General features: G+C 41.7%; 1 protein-coding gene across 1 annotated transcript in view; it reads right to left on the bottom strand.

Annotated features, from left to right (window-relative positions):
• Positions 1-243: 243 nt before the first annotated feature.
• The window catches only part of SPIDR (scaffold protein involved in DNA repair), a 488,464-nt gene continuing 467,097 nt past the window's right edge, over positions 244-21,610 (bottom strand). The window contains exons 13-16 of the mRNA XM_021688483.2: positions 8,746-8,839; positions 7,361-7,475; positions 7,016-7,069; positions 244-1,231 (exon numbers count right to left, since the gene is read on the bottom strand). Of these exons, the coding sequence (XP_021544158.2) occupies positions 1,076-1,231; positions 7,016-7,069; positions 7,361-7,475; positions 8,746-8,839 (419 nt within the window). The 3' untranslated portion in view covers positions 244-1,075. The remainder of the gene's footprint in view (positions 1,232-7,015; positions 7,070-7,360; positions 7,476-8,745; positions 8,840-21,610) is intronic.

Raw genomic sequence — 21,610 nt, 5'->3', positions numbered from 1 at the left:
AGTGGAGGGCTCTGGTTATCCGAAAAGCATGTCTGACTCATCTTCGGCTTTCATGGGACTTGCTTTCACTTTCCTCAGTCTTAGGTACTGCTTCGAATACATTTCTCAAAAGTGGGTATTAAGTACAAAGTAGTCCTGTTGTAGTAGATGCAAAGGACAGTCAAAAAGCTACTCAAAACCGGCTATCTTGCCAGTCATTGTAATGTTTCAAAGCTGAATCAGGACAAATAAAGTCGTTTGCCTTTCTTCCAGTTAAAGTGGGTACTAGGCACCCTTTCTTGCTCTGGGCTGCTAGGTCTATATTGTGTAATTAACCATGGCCTGTCATGATTGATTTTAAGGGAGGAAACAATCTTCGTTGTCTAAAGATAATTTATTCATCATTTTATGTTAATTTAAATCTCTGCCAACAAAGCAAACGATAAGCAATCACTCCTCTTGAATCTGTTATCTTGGCTCTCTGTGCACAGTACCCAGCAAGATTAAACAGGCCTATCTAGAGTGAGCTATCTATACCTCTGTGCAGTATGGTGATAATCACACCGGGTAACTTATCTATACTTTATGGGTAACCGTTCTACCTCTGACACAGTTTCCCAGAACATTTTCCAAAAAATAAATATTAGACTGCAAAATGCTTAAGTTGGACATGTACTGTGTAGAACAGTAACATTACAATTTAGGACAAATGTCTCAGCTTTGCAGGGTATTCTTTGGGACAATGTTGAATAACTACAAGAAAAACGTCGAATCATGGTAAAATTTAAACACTTAAAAAATTACAAGTGAACGAAATTTTTTTCTTGCTGTTTTAATATTATTGACTAAGATGAAATACAAAATGAAGACCTCAGGCTTATTTAAGTTTTAATAGCATGTTCCTAAATTTGCAAAAACTAGAAAAAATTATTTTTGATGTTTAGTTCACAAAATCATCTTACTAACATTTGACCCAGAAAAATCTAAGTTCCATTTCAAGATCATACATTTGCTCTGCCCATAGTTAACAAATAACTACCCCAAGCCGCCACCTCCATCCACCACCATTGTGACTGCATCACAAAGTTCACAAATCCTATGGCAACCGGCAGTGTTCGGAAGAGGCTCTTCCTGCACTCAGGAGCTCAATTTCCTCCAATCCAACGCAGCTAGCTGGGTGGGTGGTTATGGACTGGACAAAACAATTCAACAACCCCACCTCCTTTCCGAGGACACTCTTCACTTCATAACTCTGCAGTGATAGAAGGCATGCTGGTTAAAGCAAACAGAGCTAGCCCTGGACATTCTGTTCCCAAAAACAGAACACCAAAGAGCAGAGCGTAAGGTCCTTTCCTCAGTCTGTGACCTTCCACTTTTCAAATGGTAAGAACAACATGGGTAAGGAGGAAAAAAATTAAGGGCTTGATAAAAGCTCTATTTATTATGGCAAATGAAGGAACTCCTTTTTTCTGCTGTTAGTGGATGCAACAACAAGCGTGTCCCACCTGGCTGTCCTACGAGAGGAACTGGGGACAGACATACTAAGGGATATGCCCTGTTCTCTAGCAGGAAGGCTGGGGGCTGGGCATGCATCATGCTTGCAGCTGTCTCCCACTTCCTTTGGGACACTTCCCCAATCTAGCAACACTTCTGGTCAAAGGATTTCCTGGTACTTTGCCCCAAACCTCCCTCCTCAGTTAGGATCCCATTTCTTCTAGAGTAACACTGAGCCAAAAATTTCTAAGTTGTAAAAAGCTTTTTCTTCACATTGTTTGATGAGTATCTTATGGTGATTGGTTAATCTTGGGCAGGTTTCATCTCTAGATGAGAACTCAGGGCGCTGGGCAGCAGGGGTACCAGATGACTAGGCTAGGAAGGTATGGCAGGGCCTCGGTGGTCTCAAACCTCAGAACATTTTCTTCCTGGGGTGGGGGTGGGGCTGAAAATAAAGAGCAGCTCAAAAGCGTGGGGATAAGTCAGATCTGTGGCTTTACCAGAGACCGAAGCCCTAGAGGGTAATGCGTTTTTTCAGAGACTCCTTTGCTGCCACTTGCAGAGTACTATCTGGGGTACCTCACTCTTCTGGGCAAGACGCTTAACACATCTCTACAGTAGCTCAGTTCAGTATGTTTTAGCTCACAGGTTCCATCATTAATGTGTCTTGGCAAAGGAGATTGAGGCCGGAGGGCTCCGACAACGCAGCCAAAGTCGGCACATGTCTGTGGCTCCTTGGTGCCCTCCCATCAAAGGTGGGCACCTCACTGCCGTCACCCTGGATCCTGGGCTGGGCTCAGTGACTGCTTCTTATGAAGAGTGTGGTGGAAGGGACACTGAGTGGCATCCCCAGCTTGGTCAGGAAGGTGCCCAGCCTCTGCCTGCCTCTCTTGGGATCCAGACACATGCCCTGAGGGAATCCAGACGGTGTGGCGTCTGGCCTGAGCCCCGGAAGGTCCCAGGCAACAGGAGTACAATAGCCGGCCAGGGACTGAAGGGCGTTCTGTGACTCTAGCCCAGCCGTTGGGGTACTAGCTGATGTCCTGTGGGGCAGAGATGAGTTGTCCTGGCAGAGCCCTATGCAAATTGCAGGTCTGTGTGCAGAGTAAGTGTGGAGGCCATTAAGCTTTGAGATGGTTTGTTCTGAAGCAATACATACCAGGATCAATCTGGGATGTGAGCACTGCTCTAATGCCAAACCACTGTGACCATTTTGCTTTCCTGTCTTTTAAGTCAGGCATGGTGTGAAACACCGAGCATATTCAATATGATTGGTAGAGTTCAGGCTTCTTTAGTAAAAAAAATCAGAGTACGGTCAACAGAGTGGTTTAATGGAGGGATGGGGGAGTAGAAGTCATAATCAAGACAGGTGAAGAGATGGAACTGGACAAGTCTCTTGACTGGACAACCATGGCTGAGACCTTCCTCCACTTAGCTCATCTGTGACAGATGTCAGGTTCATGGCCCACTGCCTTGATCATTAATCAAGGGCTTGCTATGAACCCATGAGGGGCCTGACCCTGAAAAGATGGCAGAGAACCAGACAGCCACGGGGGTGCTGGTGCGGAAGGCACGCACAGGGCCGTGCAGAGTGAGGGGTTGTCGTCCAGGTCTGGGAGGACTGAGGTAGGCCAGCTGGATACTCCTTTGCTGTCTCTTCCCACTTTAGCTAGCCTTGCACATTTGTGTGTCGGGAAGTAGAAGGCCCAGGCACTCCTACACTCACTTGGGGTAAAAGTACAGAATTCTAACTTGAAAAAAAAGTCAGCAACAGATCATTTCTTTTTACAATGTCAGGTTTCACAGCTAAAGTTTATAATAACTATACCATAGTCAATAATAACTATATCATTTATAAACAGAGATCAAATGATAAATATATTTTGGGGGGAATTAACATGGAAAGGTAAAAAACAATCACACCAGCAAATGCAAACACACTGTTCATATGAATGTAATGAATGTGTAAAACGTGTCTCTATTTTTAAAAGGCACACTATATTTTCCTTTAACTTTTCTTTTTCTGAAAGTAAGGAAACAAACGGCAAATTTCATATTACTATAATGTGTCTTTTGAGAACTGACATGTACAACAGTGGCGAACTCCATTGTTTTCACATCTGTAGCTTGAACACATTAAAGTTATGGCATAAAACTTAACACTCATGTGTCCTAACCAGAAACAGTACATCTGTTCCAGGGAATAGAGTTCTCGTGGAAAGCCTAATTTGATTCTTTGGATTTTGGCCAATGTGCATTCTCACCCAGACAACTGACAGAATCTAGACTGGAAAACTCATGCTCGTGTCTACACCCAGGTCCTTCTTGTACCCATCTTCTATCAGCTTTTTTTTTTTTTAAGATTTTATTTATTTGGGGCGCCTGGGTGGCTCAGTTGGTTAAGCGACTGCCTTCAGCTCGGGTCATGATCCTGGGGTCCTGGGATCGAGCCCCACGTTGGGCTCCCTGCTCTGCGGGGAGCCTGCTTCTCCCTCTCCCCCTCCCCCTGCTTGTGTTCCCTCTCTCGCTGTGTCTCTCTCTGTCAAATAAATAAATAAAATCTTTTTTTTAAAGATTTTATTTTTATTTAATAAATAAAATCTTTTTTTTAAAGATTTTATTTTTATTTAATAAATAAAATCTTTTTTTTAAAGATTTTATTTTTATTTAATAAATAAATAAAATCTTTTTTTTAAAGATTTTATTTTTATTTAATAAATAAAATCTTTTTTTAAAAGATTTTATTTTTATTTAATAAATAAAATCTTTTTTTTTTTTAAGATTTTATTTTTATTTATTTGACAGAGAGACACAGCGAGAGAGGGAACACAAGCAGGGGGAGGGGGAGAGGGAGAAGCAGGCTCCCCACAGAGCAGGGAGCCCAACGTGGGGCTCGATCCCAGGACCCCGGGATCATGACCCGAGCTGAAGGCAGTCGCTTAACCAACTGAGCCACCCAGGCGCCCTCTTCTATCAGCTTCTTGCAGGTCAGATGTAAAGCCCTGATTATCCACTGTGAGTAAAGCTGGAGGAGAGGGAATGAGTTCTGTCCCTCCAGGTTGCAATTTACCCTAATTTGACTGGCGTCAGCTCTGATAACAGAGCACCCAGAAAGGTGATACCTGAGGCTGTTGCCACCCTGTGCCCTTCACCCAGGGCACATGTGCACACACAGGCACACACTCAGGCACACTCATGTACACATGAGCACACACAGGTGTATACACACATTCAAGCACACCCATGGGCAAACCCACCTACACTCAGATACACACACACACACACACACACACGTATGGCCGTACACACGCCCTAGCTCTTTATAAGTAGGGCTTTGCCTACGGGCGTACTGTAGTTAAGAAGTGTAATGTGTGAGAGGTACAAGTCAGCCTCAGTCAGAAGGAAATCAAATGAAGAGGCAGGATTTCTGCCAGGGCCTCCTCCTGGTCTCTGGGTCCCTATAGGGAGTTAGGGTAGTCAAGGGCAGTCCATGGCTGGAGGCTTTCTAGAAGAAGCACCAGGCTGCTCTCCTGGGGAGCCTGCGAGAAACCAGTGGGAGATCAGGCTTGAGCCTGGTAGGGCCCAGTCAAGGCCACCTGAGGAACTGCAGGGCAGGCCCTGCACCTCTGTGCTGTGTGGGACTACAGGGAGCTAGGCACCATCCCAAGCACTGTTGGTTTTTGTTTGTTTAGGTTGTGCGTTTTGGTTCATTTGCTCTGTGTTCTCCTTAGGCAGGAGTTTTCCCCAACACTTTCCCTCAACCTTTTCCATGGAAATATCTTCCCCTGATAACTTAGATATGCCATTTTTAGCACCTGTTTAAAGAACCCTCCAAGTCATCAGCCTTACCCAGCATCACGCCCTTCTTTCTTCCTCCTCCCCCACCTCAAAGACAGAGGTGAGGTGACAAGGGATCAGCCAACAGGTACCAGTGTCTCATCACACATTAAACATATAAACTTCAGGAAGAATAGAAACATACACAGGAGGACCCTGTCACCCTCCCCCCACTCTGTTAGGTGGTCACTTGTGGGGATAACAATGTACCCAACAGAGACCGTGACCGTGAGCCCTGCATTCTTGTTTCTTCAGTGGTAAAATGTGGATCCTGCACCACTGAGATGTTGGAGAGATTAAATAAGGCAATGTGTGAGAAAAGTGGTGAGCATAGTTCTTAGTCCATTACAGTTATTTACTTACATTTTACTTGTAAACAATCAGGGAACAACTAGCTCATAAACCCTCCTACGGCCTGGTCTACACATCAATCCCTACATGTGAAAGAGCCCTTTAGATAAAGGTTTGGTGCTGCGCTGGGGGTGTCACGGAGTTGCTTTAGGGAACTATGCGCAGGCTGGTGGGCTTTATCCCAGGGACGGAGCCGGAAACTCTTTTTAGAGCTCCACAGGCAGTTCCACCCTGAAATCAGGGTTGGAAACCACAGTCAGACCAGTGATCCTCAAGGATCCTATCCATGGATTTATCCACATACCCAATGAATCCAAACTTTGAGAGCCATGGTTTTGAGGACTGAGTGCAAATGGCTGCCCCGCCTCCTCATGCTGCCAGCCCTTCCTAAGGGGCAGAAGTCCCTCACAGCTCCAGAGGATGGATAAATTCAGCCTTGTATTCAGACTGCAATCAGAGGTGGAATTTAACCATGGGACCCCATCAGAAAGTTCTGTAGATTATCAGCCCCCTTTTCACCACAACCTCCCCAGCTGGCCCAAGTCTGCTACTTGGATGTGGACCCTAACACTGGCCATGGATAACTTTTGTGACCTGGGGGCTGTGCCCTGGCATCACCCTAGTGGGGTCAGTCCTCAGTGCTCTTCTCTGGGGTTCAGTTCAGCAGTTCCTGAAGCCACTTGTGGTGCTTTTAATTGGTTTTGACAAGACAGAGGTGACATCTCAAGGACAGAGCTCTCTTGTTTATGAGGGCCAAATTTCACAAGGAAGAAACTGTCTCTAGACCGTAAGTTATATATATTTAGGTGGTGGTTTTCTTGGAGGAGCACACCACTTTACTAAGCCTCACACCATAGTAACTCTCAGGGAAGGCAAAAGAGTTCTGAGAAATAATGGTTAAGTTTCCAGTTACTCAGACTCTGGAATACCTAGCAATTAAAAAACACAAAATGTGTGTCTCAGATATTTCTGTTCTATTAACATGAATCATGGCAGTAGTACTTGAAATGTTGCTGGTCTAACTATAATCAAAGCCAGGGGGGCATATTCAAGTATCTACTACAAGATTGGTTAGGAAATCACCTCGATTCCAAAAAGGAAAGGATCTCATGAACAGACACAGGTATTTGTGAGGGAGTAAGACTTATTATTGACTATGGTATAGTTATTAACCACAGTAAGAGTTATCCTTGTCTTGGTATAGTCTAAACACTTAGCACGCACCCAATGATATTGTGGCACTTTGTTGTAATTGAAAGTACATGGGACAGGGATCTTCACCTGGAGATGATCCACTAACTTGGGGCTTAAGAACACAGGGGTGCACACCTGGGCTGCATGTCCCTGGACTTACCCCATCCTCGCAGGCGGCAAACCTCAGGAGTGAAGAAATACTGGCCTGGGACAGCTGCAATAACAGTGGGGCGGGCTGATTAAACTCCCAGGACTGGGGCAAGAGCTCACGCCCACGCGTAGGGGGGTAATGTTCGATCCCTTCGTTTCTTTAGCAGCTTCCACCTCAGAGCCTTATGTCAAATGTGAGTGTAAGCCCTGGATGTGGAAAGACTGTTCTCCTGAGGGGTGTCCTTCCCATCCCCTCCCCAGGGCAGGAACAACAGATGCTGCCCGCTTGGCTACTGCGGCAGAGCAGTTCCATGAGGTGGAGTAGGATGCACATGAGCTCCTGCACCGCTCCTACCTTGACCCTCACTGTGCACTGGGGTCGAGACGGACAGTCCAGGAACACCTGCAGGTGCCTTCTGAGGAGAGGAGAGGTGACCACACGGGAGCAGTCCCCACAGGAAAAGGTGCCTCTGTTGTTTGGAAACACACAGGGAAGAGAACACTTGAAAAGGCACAAGTCAAAAGAGTCTAGCAGTAGACAGACATTTTTTTCTGAACCTAAGTGTTTGCTGATATAGAAAAGGGGGATTTACTCTCAGAAACCAAGTTCCTGAAATAGGCCAGAATAAGCTCAGCCTGGGCGCCTGGGTGGCTCAGTTGGTTAAGCGACTGCCTTCGGCTCAGGTCATGATCCTGGAATCCCGGGATCGAGTCCCGTATCGGGCTCCCTGCTCAGCAGGGAGCCTGCTTCTCCCTCTGACCCTCCCCCCTCTCATGGGCTCTCTGTCTCTCTCATTCTGTCTCAAATAAATAAATAAAAAAAATCTTAAAAAAAAAAAAAAAAGAAGCTCAGCCTGTTCTGAGGGATCAGCGTCAGCTTCCGGCTAACTGCTGCATGGGCAATTGACGCCCCAGGGGACGGAAGGGACACTCAGGCAGGGAAGCCTCATTCAAGCTGGGCATAGAGGATGACAGCAAACATCCCATGAAGCAAACTGGAGGCCCTCTGCTCAGCAAGGGGAAGTCAGGGCTTCCCATCTGTCTGAACAGGAAAACCTACTTCTAATCACCAGTAGCTATGCTCCTTATTGCTACCAAGTAAACCTGTGATACATACTCTTCTTGTCTCTAGAATGATCCAGTGATGACTTGTTTATACATAAGACCACCAACCCAGGAGGCATCAAGAAAACACCTGTGCTTTGGTTATTAAGAAGCAGAAGAGTAATGAGCATGCCCCTTTCTGTCAGGTGACAAAGTCACCTTGGGAGCCTGGGGAACTGGCTCAGAATGACACTGATACCCAGCCCCAGCTCCCTGAGCCCCAGGGAGGATATGCAGTAACTCTGGTCGGGGAAGGAATGGATGTCTGATTATATAGCTGTTCACTGGTCCCTGGAAAAGTCTGCACCCCTGCAAAAGACAAGCTGTACAGGTACCAAGTTTGTCTCATTTATTCAGGTTTGCCCTGAGTTTTTCTTTTCTCTCCTAACTGATAATAGAGGACCTGAGTACAAAACCTGGCTCTTTTCTCTTTTAAGATGGGAGGAACTGAAAGGACCAGCAAAAATCCCTGTTACAAAGAAGTAAACACACCTAGTGCCATGGCCTCCAAGCGGCAGCACGGGAACTTGGTTTCCCAGTGGCGGCCCTGCCTTAGCAAGGGGAGTGCGGCCGTGGGGACCCTTGGACTGGCTGCGGCTGCCCCAGGGTCTTTCAGCCCAGCTCCTGTACCCTCACCTGTCTCCTGGGCTCTGTTCCAATCTCTCGTTGCCACACAGGTCACAAGTAGGCCAGGAGAAAGCAGTGCTCTCGTCTACACCAACCACAGTGCCTAGGCCCAAGAGAAAGCAAAAGCTGGAGTCCAGAGGCAGTGTCTTCCCTCCCAACTTCTCTTTGCCCCTCAAGACGTAGATGGCAATGTGAGATTCCTCAGACTTTTTTTTCTCACTTCTGAGTTTATATAAATGTTCCCAAGCTTTTTATAATTTCCATGTACTGCACAAACAAATTACAATAAAAAGTAAGTTTTAAAAGTTGCCCGCATTACTACCCAACCAAGTATTTCCATTGTGCCTCATCTTTTTAGTCTTTTTTTCCAGATGCACATGTACTGAAATCATTATAAGTAAACCGTCAGGGCAATGTCTCATTCTACTTTGTAGGTTGCTGTAGAGCTGTTGTAAGGACTGTCTTATCAATATTCCATTTAGGTGATGTGTCACGGTTCCCTCCATACTGGACATGTAAGTCTGAGGCAGTGGACAACTTTCCACATAAGGCCTTTCCTGTAGTGAGATACCTTCCTTAGGATAGATTCCTGGAAGCAGAATCACTCTATCAAGAATATGAGTATTGGAGATGCAGAAACACCCTTTCAGAAGGTGTTTCCTACAAGGACTTTCTTTTTTTTTTTTTTTTAAGATTTTATTTATTTATTTGAGAGAGAGAGAACACATGAGAGGGGGGAGGGTCAGAGGGCGAAGCAGACCCCTTGCCGAGCAGGGAGCCCGATGCGGGACTCGATCCCGGGACTCCAGGATCATGACCTGAGCTGAAGGCAGTCGCTTAACCAACTGAGCCACCCAGGCGCCCCCACAAGGACTTTCTGATTCACACTTTCACCATCCATTTACAGAGTGCTAGCTTCACTGAGCTGCATGCTAGTATCACCTCAGTATTTGCCTCCTTAATAGATGTAATGGAATTCCTTATCTTAGTTTCCACTTCTTTGATAAGGAAAGAGAAATATTCTTTTTTTTTTTTAAAGATTTTATTTATTGGGCGCCTGGGTGGCTCAGTCGTTAAGCGTCTGCCTTCGGCTCGGGTCATGATCCCAGGGTCCTGGGATCGAGTCCCACATCGGGCTCCCTGCTCGGCGGGAGGCCTGCTTCTCCCTCTCCTGCGCCCCCTGCTTGTGTTGCTGCTCTCGCTCTCTCTCTCTCTGTCAAATAAATAAATAAAATCTTTAAAAAAAAAAAAGATTTTATTTATTTGACAGAGAGATAGAGAGAGAGAACAAGTACGCAGAGAGGCAGGCAGAGGGAGAGGGAGAAGCAGGCTCCCTGCTAAGCAGGGAGGCCGATGCGGGGGCTCGATCCCAGGACCCTGGGATCATGACCTGAGCCGAAGGCAGACGCTTAACCGACTGAGCCACCCAGGCGCCCCAAGGAAAGAGAAATATTCTTATTGCTTTGTTCACATCTCCTCTTACGTGATTTCTCTGGTTTCCTTATTTCTTTTTTAATTCAACATTTGTGACTTATTTATTCAACAAACAAATATGTATACAATGCTACTTAGTGTGGGATATATGTGTAGCATAAAAAATGTAACGATGAATGCTACAGTCCCTACTCTTGTGAACTCCATAGTCTGGCCAAGATGAACAAATAATGAGAAAAACATCATGAATATGGGAGAAAATATTCACAAAAAAACACATCTGGTAATGGACTGTTACCCAAAATATACAAAGAACTCTTAAAACTCAACAACACAAACAACCCAATTAAAAGATGGGCCTAAGACCTTCATAGATGCCTCACCAAAGATGATATACAGCGTATGAAAGATGTCAAACATCATGTGATTAGGGAAATGCAAATTAAAACAAGGAAAACACCAAAAAAAATCCAAACAATGCAATTAAAAATGGGCAGAGGACCTGAATAGACATTTTTCCAAAGAAGACATCTGGATGGCCAACAGACACATGAAAAGATGCTCAACATCACTCATCATCAAGGAAATACAAATCACAATCACAGTGAGATATCACCTCACCTGTTAAGATGGCTAAAATAAAAAAGATGAGAAAAAACAAGTGTTGGTGAGGATGTGGAAAAAAGGAACCCTAGTGCACTGTTTGTGGGCATGCAAACCGAGGCACCCACTCTGGAAAAGCGTATGGAGGTTCCTCAGAAAATTAAAAATAAATGCCATATAATCCAGTAATTCCCTTACTAGGTATTTACCCAAAGAAAACAAAAACACTAATTTGAAAAGATATATCCATCCTGATGTTTATAGCAACATTATTTACAATAGCTAAATTATGAAAGCAGCCCAAGTGTCCATTCATGGATGAATGGATAAAAAAGATATGGTGTGTGTGTGTGTGTGTGTGTATATATATATATATATATATATATATATATATATATAAATAAAACAATGGAATATTATTCAGCCATAAAAAAGGAATGAGATCTTGCCATTTGCAACAAAATGGATGGACCTACAGGGTATTATGCTAAGTGAAATACGTCAGAGAAAGACAAATATTATATGATTTCACTCCTATGTGGAATCTAAAAAACAAAACAAATAAACAAAAAGCAGAATCAAACCCATAAATACAGAGAACAAAGTGGTAGTTGCCAGAGGAGGGAGGAGTGGGGGGGGATATAGGCTTCCAGTTACGGAATGAATGTAATGAGGATGAAAGCTACAACATAGGGAATATAGTCAATGAACCTGTGGAGCTGTATGGTGACAGATGGTAGCTACATTTGCAGTGAGCATAGCATAACGAATAAAGTTGTCAAGTCATTATGTTGTACACCTGAAACTCATGTAACACTGTGAGTCAACTATACGTCAATAAGTAAAAAAAAAAAAACCACAAAACAAACAAACAAACAAAAAAACATTCAATAATAACGCAACACTCCATACCTATTAGAATGGCCAAAATCCAGAACACTGACAACACCAAATTCTGGTAAGAATGTGGAGCAATAGGAACTCTCATTCCTGGTTGGTTGGAATGCAAAATGGTATACCTACTTTGGAAGACATTTTGGCAGTTTCTTATAAAACTAAACATAGTCATACCATATGATCTAACAATTGCACTTGGTGGTATTTATCCAAAGGAGCTGAAAACTTACGTCCACACAAACACCTGTATAAAGATGTTTACAGCAGCTTTATTCTTTTTTTTTTTTAAAGATTTTATTTATTTATCTGACAGAGAGAGACACAGCAAGAGAGGGAACACAAGCAGGGGGAGTGGGAGAGGGAGAAGCAGGCTTCCCGTGGAGCAGGGAGCCCGATGTGGGGCTTGATCCCAGGACCTCAGACGCTTAACGACTGAGCCACCCAGGTGCCCCTATAGCAGCTTTATTCTTAATTGCCAGAACTTAGAAGCAACTAAGCTGTCCTTTAGTAGGTGACTGGATGAAATTGGTACCTCCAGACAATGGAATATTATTCAGCACTAAGAAGAAATGAGCTATCAAACCATGAAAAGACATGGAAAGAACTTAATGCACATTGCTTAGTGAAAGAAGCCAGTTTGAAAAGGCTATATACTACATGATTCCAACTATACAACATTCTGGAAAAAGCAAAACTATACAGTCAGAAAAAAAGAAAAAACTACACAGACAGTAAAAAGATCAGTGGTTGCCAGGTGTTAAGGGGGAGGGAGGGATGAATAGGTGGAGCAGAGGAATTTTAGGTCAGTGACACCATTCTGTATGATACCATGGATACATGTCATACATTGTCTAACCCCATAGAATGTACAACACCAAGAGTGAACTCTAATGTAAACTCTGGACTTTGGGTGATTAAGATGTGACAATGTAGGCTCATCAACTATAACAAATGTACCACCCTGGTGGGGGATGTTGATAGTGGGGGACGCAGTGCATGTGTAGGGTATGGGGAATCTCTCTGCTGTAAACTTAAAACTGTTCTAAAAATAGTCTATTAAAAATTACCATGAAATAAATGCTAAACTGAGAAATGGAAAAGGCCCCTGGAGGTAGAGAAGAGAGGCCCTCTATGCTAGCTTGAGGCCAGGGAATGTTTCCCAAAAGAAGAGACTTGAGGTGGGGCTGCAGGTGGGGTGGAGGGCACAGGCTGACCCTGCACCCTGAAGCAGGGCTGGAGGCCAAAGGGGCATGAAGGAAAGGCAGGTGACATGGCTGTGAGGTTGGGAGACCCAAGTCATCCAGGGTCTTGCTGGGGATTTTAGACCTGGAAGGCATGAGAAGCCAGTGAGGAATTTTAAACAGGAGATTGAGATGGTCTACTTTCTTGAAATGTGAAGCATTATAGATATCATCTAGATATGCTGGCAAATCACAGACCATTCCTGTTGAAAAGTGGTGAAATTAGACATTTGAAAACAAGATGTGACCTAAGTTTCCAGAAAAATAGAAGACTCATCCCTCCCACTCCTGGAGCAAAGAATTTCATTCCCCACTAGAATAAGCATAAAGAGAAAATTTATCTGTAGAGGATAAAACAATTGTTACAACTAAGTAGGCTTGATTTACTAAAATGCATTCATGCAATGCCCACTTTAATGACTTTTTAAAAATGAAAATAATAGATCTTGATTGTCCCAGCTAATTTCATTGTCCTTGCAAATCTAATCAAGATTGAGTCAAAGGGATGAAAAGTAAAGTCAATAATGGCTTATAATACAGCCGGAAAGCAGTGTTGACCAATTCACAACAGGCAGAGGCGTAAGTAGGGCCAAGCAGGATGAGCGGCTCCCATTCCATGGGTGGGTGTGCCCAGCAGTACTTAGTGTCTGCTACATGAACTAATAAAAAGAAGACTGCTACCAACTGAAGTTCCTTTTTATCCTAGGATATCTTTGGGTGTTAACTTCATTTACATTTAGATGGGATTAAGCAATTTCCTTCCAGTAGGGAACAAGACACAGCTGAAGAAATCTATTTTATCTAGGGTCTACACACCACTGGAAATGCCTTCTGGTAACTCTAAATAAATTCCAAGGGATTATTGGGAAGTGTACTATTAAACTGTTAGTATCTAGGACATTCATTTATATGAACATCAGAAGGAAAAAAAAATTTTGTTAGAGTTTGATGGTTTTGACACCACACTCATCATTTGGCTGCAGTCTGCTATTGAAAGCTTTTACTTTCCTTATTTACAGAAATCTCTTGTAATTAGGCTTGGGAAAGGTATATCACATATTTATTAAAACATCTTTTTAGGGCGCCTGGGTGGCTCAGTTGGTTAAGCGACTGCCTTCGGCTCAGGTCATGATCCCAGGGTCCTGGGATCGAGTCCCACATCGGGCTCCCTGCTCAGCAGGAAGCCTGCTTCTCCCTCTCCCACTCCCCCTGCTGGTGTTCCCTCTCTCGCTGTGTCTCTCTCTGTCAAATAAATAAATAAAATCTTTAAAAAAAAAAAAAAAAAAAACATCTTTTTAAAAAGGTTTTTTCAAAGGCTCCTTCCTGGGAACTGCAGTCGCTCCTTTCTAGTAGGGCACATAGCATCTACATGCTCTGGTATTTTCTTCAGTGACTTTTAACTCTCCGCCACACCCTCCTCTCCAAACTTTTTTTCTGACGGAAATTAGTTGGGGCTCAGAAGTGTTTCCTTCTAGTTAGAGGCCAAAGCCTGGTTTGAAGACAGGACTTGGCCACGCCTTCCCAAGGAGACAGTACAAATGTGCACTTGCTGAGTTCATGCCCACGGTGGTGAGCAAGACCACCACCCACTAGTAAGGGGTGTATAAATAAGTGGCGAGCAATACAAAGATAGAAAAGTCAATGCTGCAAAACTTTGTCATCCTAAAAAAATAAACTGGGAGGAAGTCTTTGCATGGTCTGGATGCTGATGTTCGGGAAATGAGATGAGAAGTCCTGAACACCCAGGGAAGCAGTGAGCACTATCCCCTCACAGAGGCTCCATTTCCTAGAAGCACTTACGCAGATGGACAGATGTTATTTCTCAGTGTGCAACTGACTCACAGGGCTGTACTCTGAGTTTGTTCAAGCCCTGCCTGGGGAAAATGCTCAATGTTCTACAAGGTCCACACCATTGTTGGAGACCCCGATGCCCAGCTGATTTAGCTGCTGCAGAGAGCTATCCAACTCCCAGCACTGACTTCCTATAGATGATGAAAGAGCCTGCTTAGGGCTATCCTTGGACAAGCCATCACTGGACTTTCTGGTACAGGGATGGGCAGAGTAGGGAAGGGTGAGTTGCTGAGAAGGGGGTATCTACTACTGTTACTTCACAAAGTAGAGAGGACTCTAGCCTTGCATGGCTTTGATGGAGTGGGATCTGGGTGAGCCCACAGCTGGCTGGAGAGCAGGGCAGGGAGCCTCTGTGCCTCTCTGTCTGTCCGTGGGATCTGGTCAGTGCCCGTGTTCCTGCATGGGAGGCTGGGCCAATCTTTGCTATTTTGCAGCTGGGTTTTGTTTTCTCTTAATCCTTAGTTGACTGGTTCTTATCAGAGGATCTGGCAGCACTGTGATAGCAGTGTTTACATATCCACCTGACCCACCCAGAGGCCTTCAGGACAGCTTCAGAGAGAGACCCACAGGGAACTCTACATTGAAATGGTGACATGTGAAGGAAAATAATATAGGTCAGAAACTGGATCTACATAAACTAAAGGAAGAGCATTAGCGAGGGAATAAATGAAGGTAAAAGAAAATCTTTTACATTTGTTATTCTAAATTTATCTAAAATATAATAGTTTATTTAAGTAATAATAACAACAATGCATTCAGTGACTATACCTTATGGGTAAGTGAAGTGAATGTCAGCAATGTTCTAAGGAATGGAAGGGAGGAACAGAGACTATCCTTATAAGATACCTGTACTAGCCTGGAAGCAGGATAGTGTTATTTGAAAGTGGACTTGATTGGTTGTAAGTGTATCTAGGGCAACCACTAAAGAATGTTAAAAAAAAAAAAAGTGTTACTATGCTGAGAGAGAGGAGAAAATAGAATCATCAAATGCTCAATTAAAATGAGAAAAGGCAGAAAAGGGGTGGGAGATGAAAAAAGAAACAAGAGCAATGAACAGAAAACAATTATAAATATGATAGATATTAATCCAATTATATATGAGTATTGACTTTAAATGTGAGTGGTCTAAAAACAAATTAAAAGAGACTATCAGAGTGGACAAAAAACAAGAGCTAACTCTATGTTGTCTACAAGAAACCCATTTCAACTATAAAGACACATAAAGATTAAAAGTAAAGTTATAGAAAAAGATATACCCTGCTAACACTAATAAGAGTTAAAATAGTTAAAATTAATTTCAAGCAGAGCAGACTTCAGATCAAGGAAAATTATCAGAGATAGAGAATAGCATTAAATAATGATAAAGGGGTCAATTTGCCAAGAAGATACAACAATCCTTAATGTGTATGTGCCTAACAACAGACTGTGAAAATATGTGAAGCAAAATGACAGAACTTCAAGGAGAGATAAACAAACCCACCATTATATTTTATTTATTATTCTTTGAGACATCAATACCCTTCTATAAATGACTGACAGATCCAAAGGCAAAAAATCATAAAGACATAGTTGAACTGAACAGCACCATCAATCAGTTGGATCTAATTGACATTTATAGAATATGCCATCCAATGACAGTAGAATAAACATTTTTCTCAAGCTCACATGGAACATCCATCAAGACAGACCACAAAGTGGGGCATAAAACACATTTAAAATTATAGAAATCATATAGAAATCATATTAAGTATGCTCTTAGACAATAATGAAATTAAACACAAGTCAATAACAGAAAGATAGCTGAAAAACTCCCAACTAATTGGAGATTAAATAATATACTTCTAAGTAACACATGGGTCAAAGAATAAATCTCAAGAGAAATTTTAAAATATTTTGAACTAAATGAAAATAAAAACACATCAAAACTACAAAAGCAGTGCTTAGAGAGAAATTTATAGCACTGTATGCGTATACTAGAAGATATCTAAGATCAATAATCTAAGTTTTCATCTTAGGAAAAAAAGAAAAAGAGAAGCAAATTAAAACCAAAGCAAGAAGAATATAAGCAGTAACAAAAATTAGAGCAGAAATCAATAAAATTAAAAACAAGAATTCAATAGAGGAATTCAAGAAACCCAAAAGTTGATTCCTTCAAAAGATCAATAAAAATTGATAAATTTCAAGCTAGGCTAATCAAGAATAAAAAATTATTTCTATCAGAAATGAAAGAGGGGCCATAATTACTGATCCCATGAAAATTAAAAGAATAATAAAATAGTGTTATGAACAACTCTATGCCCCTAAATTTGCTAAATTATGTGAAATGGACCAATTCCTTGAAATACACAATCTACCAAAACTCACACAAGAAGAACTAGATGATCTGAATAGGCTTATATCTATTAAAGAAATGGAATCAATAATTCATAATCTTCTAAAACAGAAAGAACCAGGCCCAGAAGGTTCACTGGCAAATTCTACCAAACATTTAAGGAAGAAATGATACCAATCCTCTAAAATCTCTTCAGAAAAATATAAGCATAAGGAATACTTCTTAAACTCATTCTATGAGGACAGCATTAACCTAATACAAAACCAGATAAAGACATTACATGAAAAGAAAACTACAGAATAACATCTCTCATTAACATAGATGCAAAGTCCTTAACAAAATATTAGCAAATCTAATCCAGTATATATAAAAAAAAAAAGTACCATGACCAAATGTGGAATTTATTCCAGGTATACAAGGCTGGTTCAATATTTTTTTTAAAAAATCACTTAATGTAATCTATCATATTAATGGACTAAAGAAAAAAAAATCATATGATCATATTAATAGATGTAGAAAAATAATTTGATAAAATCCAACATCCAATCATGATAAAAACTCTCAGCAATCTAGGAACAGAGAAGAGCTTCCTCAATTTGGTAAAGAACATGTACAGAAACCCACAGGTGGAATACACCAATAAAGTAGCCTTGTGTAGGAAAGAGTGAATTAAACCTAAATGATTAATATGAGGGTCCCAGGACAATAGCTGAGAGTAGAGCAACTAGTCAAGATTGGTTCAGAGGGACAGAAAGCTCTAGGAGGAAATTACAAAGGAAAACTCCAATGATTTGTCACCATTTTTGGAGATGTGGAAAAAAAAAGGATGTAGTGCAGGCAATGCAAGGAAAATAAAAGTCAATATAAATTCGTGAGAAATCACACAAGAAAGGAAATAGAAGTGCATTATACTAGTTTCCTGTTCAGTGAAAATATTTATATAATCACAATAATAAAAATGCCACTTATTTATTTTCATCTTTGAAAATCAATCTGTTAAAAAAAAAGAAAAAATCTGTAGACAAAGTGTTCAGGTTTAATTATGGTTATAGAAAAGAATATCATCAATCTTGACAATATAAAGTACAGAAACAACTGTAGAAAGGTTGAAAGAAAGAGTAGAGTAAAAGAAGGGCTGAAGAACTAACACTTTTTCTTTCAAAATATGGAATGAAGAGATACTATCTTTAGCAGAAAGAATGACAAACAAATAAACAAAACCCCTACAGCCGACATCATACTTAATGGTGAGAAAGTAGATGCTTTCCCCTTAAGATCAGGAATAGAGCAAGGAAGTCCCCTTGCACTGTTTCTGTTCACTTTATAATGGAAGTACTAGCTAATACAATAAGACACAAAAAGGAAATAAAAGGTATACAAATTAGGAAGAAAGAAAAAAACATCTTGTTCACAGATGACATCGTTTTCTATGTAGAATATCCAAGGAGTCAACCAAAAACCAAATATGATTGTAGCAAGGTTGTAGGATACAAGATTAAAATACAAAAATCAACTGCTTTCCTATATGCTCTCAATGAACAAATGGAATTTGAAATTAAAAACACAACACCAGGGAAGCTGATCCATCCCAACCATCGCCTCATGGCCGCTTATGTGCAGCCCACACCTGCTCCCGCACAGCGCCGCATCGCAGACTACGAGGCTGCCTCAGCTGGGCCAGCTGTTGCTGCTCAACAGTCCGGAACCTTACCACCAGGCAGCTAGCCCTCCCCAGCCCCGGGAAGGAGGCACTGGATGGACCCTCAGACTGAAGGAGCCAGTGGACCTTGGGCTGGATGCAGCCTGTATATAGAGCGAGGGGTTATCTGAGAGCTAGGTACTATTGCTCCTTTTCCTGGAGCCAATAAACCCGCTTTTACTCAAAAAACAAACAAACAAACAAAAAACCCCACAAAAAACCCAAAAACACAACACCATTGGGGCGCCTGAGTGGCACAGTCGGTTAATGTCCAAATCTTGGTTTTGGCTCAGGTCATGATTTCAGAATCCTGAGATTGAGCCCCACATAGGGCTCTGTGCTCAGCGTGGAGTGTGCTTGAGATTCTCTCCCTCTCCTTCTGCCCCTCTTGCTCATGCTCTCTCTCTCTAAAATAAATAATAATTAAAAAAAAAACCCAACACACCATCATTTACATCAACACTAAAATAAGTAAAATACTTAGGTGCAAATGTAACAAAGTATGCACAAGATCTATATGAAGAAAACTTCTTAAAAACTCTGCTGAAAGAAGTCAAATCTAAATAGAGAGATATCCATGTTCAGGGATAGAAAGACTCAATAGGGTTAAGATATAAATTTTTCCTAAATTCATCTACAGATTCAACACAATCCCAATCAAAATCCCAGCAAGTTATTTTATGGATATAAACAAACTAATTTTGAAGTTTATATGGAAAGAGAAAAGAACGCCTAGAATAGTCAAGACAATATTGAAGAACAAAGTTGGAGGACTAACACTACCCAGATTATTCATAATATCAAAAACAGACATCAACTGATGAATGGATAAACAAAACTTGGTATATCCACATAATGGACTATTATTTATAAAAAGGAACAAAGTGCTGATAAATATTACAACCTGGTTGAATCTTGAAAATGTTCTGCTATATGAAAGCAGCCAGAAACAAAAATAACACATATGATTCTATCAAATGAATTGTCCAGAAGAAGCAAATCCACTGAGACAGAAAGTAGATTAGTGGTTGCCACAGGCTGGACAGAGTGGGCAGTGACTGCTAATGGACATGAGGTTTCTTTCTGGGGTGATAAAAATATTCTGGAAATAGTGGGGATACTTGCACAACTGCATGAATACACTAAAAAACACGGAGTTGTTTTATAAGGGTGATTTTCATGGTATGCGAATTACATCTCAATTAAGCTGTTATTGAAAAATAGAATGCGAGACACCTGGGTGGCTCAGTCATTAAGCATCTGCCTTCGGCTCGGGTCATGATCCCGGGGTCCTGGGATTGAGCCCTGCATCGGGCTCCCTGCTCAGCGGGAAGCCTGCTTCTCCCTCTCCCACTCCCCCTGCTTGTGTTCCCTCTCTCGCTGTGTCTCTCTGTCAAATAAATAAATAAAATCTTTAAAAAAAAATAGAATGCAACTTCATTTTCAAAGCCACTGAGTTGGCAAAAGACAAAATATAAAATAGGAGATAGTGGAACAACATTGTCAATGTACTAAATGCCACTGAATTGCTCACTTAAAATTTTTTTTTTTTAAAGATTTTATTTATTTATTTGACAGAGAGAGAGATAGCGAGAGCAGGAACAGAAGCAGGGAGAGTGGGAGAGGGAGAAGCAGACCCCCCGCTGAGCAGGGAGCCCGATGCGGGACTCGATCCCGGGACTCCAGGATCATGACCTGAGCCGAAGGCAGTCGCTTAACCGACTGAGCCACCCAGGCGCCCTTAAAATTTTTTTTTACTTAAGTATAATTATGTGTTATATTACTTTCAGCTGTACAATATAATGATTCAACAATTTTTTAAAAAAGATTTTATTTATGCATTTAACAGAGAGACAGTGAGAGAGAGAAAGAGATCACAAGTAGGCAGACAGGCAGGCAGAGGGAGAGGGATAAGCAGGCTCCCTGCTAAGCAGGGAGCCTGATGCGGGGTTCGATCCCAGGACGCTGGGATCCTGACCTGAACCAAAGGCAGACGCTTAACTGACTGAGCCACCCAGGTGCCCCAATTCAACAATTCTATATGTTGGGGCACCAGTGCCTTTAGTTTTGTACACATATGAGTCTCAAGCAGACTCAGTCGTTAAGTGTCTGCCTTTGGCTCAGGTCATGATTTCAGGGTCCTGGGATTGAGCCCCGCATTGGGTTCCCTGCTCAGTGAGGAGTCTCCTTCTCCCTCTCCCTCTGCCCCTCCCTGTGCTTGTGCTCTCTCACTCTCTTTCAAATAAATAAAAATCTTTTAAAAACATAACAAAACAAAAACAATTCTATATGTTACCAAATGCTCATCAAGATAAGTGTACTCTTGATCCTCTATCTATTTCACTTATACCCTACCCACCTCTCCTCTGGCAACCACCAGTTTATTCTCTGCATTTAAGAGTCTGTTTTTTTGGTCTCTTTTTTTCTTTGTTCATTTGTTTTGTTTTTTAAATCCTATGTATGAGTGAAATCATATGCTATCTCATATGCTTTCTCTGACTTATTTTGCTTAACATTATACCCTCTAGGTCCTTCCATGTTGCTGCAAATGGCAAGATTTCATTATTTTTTATGTCTGAGTAATATTCTACTCCATATATATACACCACATCTTCTTTATTCATTCATCTATCAGTGGACACTTGGGTTACTTCGTATCTTGGCTATTATAAATAATACTGCAATAAACATAGGGGTGCATATATCTTTTTAAATTAGTGTTTTTGTTTTCTTTGGATAAATACCCAATAGTGTATTTACTGGATCATATGGTAATTCTATTTTTAATTTTTTAAAAAGATTTATTTATTTATTTTT

Source organism: Neomonachus schauinslandi, chromosome 4, assembly GCF_002201575.2.
Source record: "Neomonachus schauinslandi chromosome 4, ASM220157v2, whole genome shotgun sequence".
Classification (NCBI taxonomy): domain Eukaryota; kingdom Metazoa; phylum Chordata; class Mammalia; order Carnivora; family Phocidae; genus Neomonachus; species Neomonachus schauinslandi.
The sequence above is the reverse complement of the archived record's forward strand: the minus strand, read 5'-3'. Positions and strand labels throughout refer to the sequence as shown.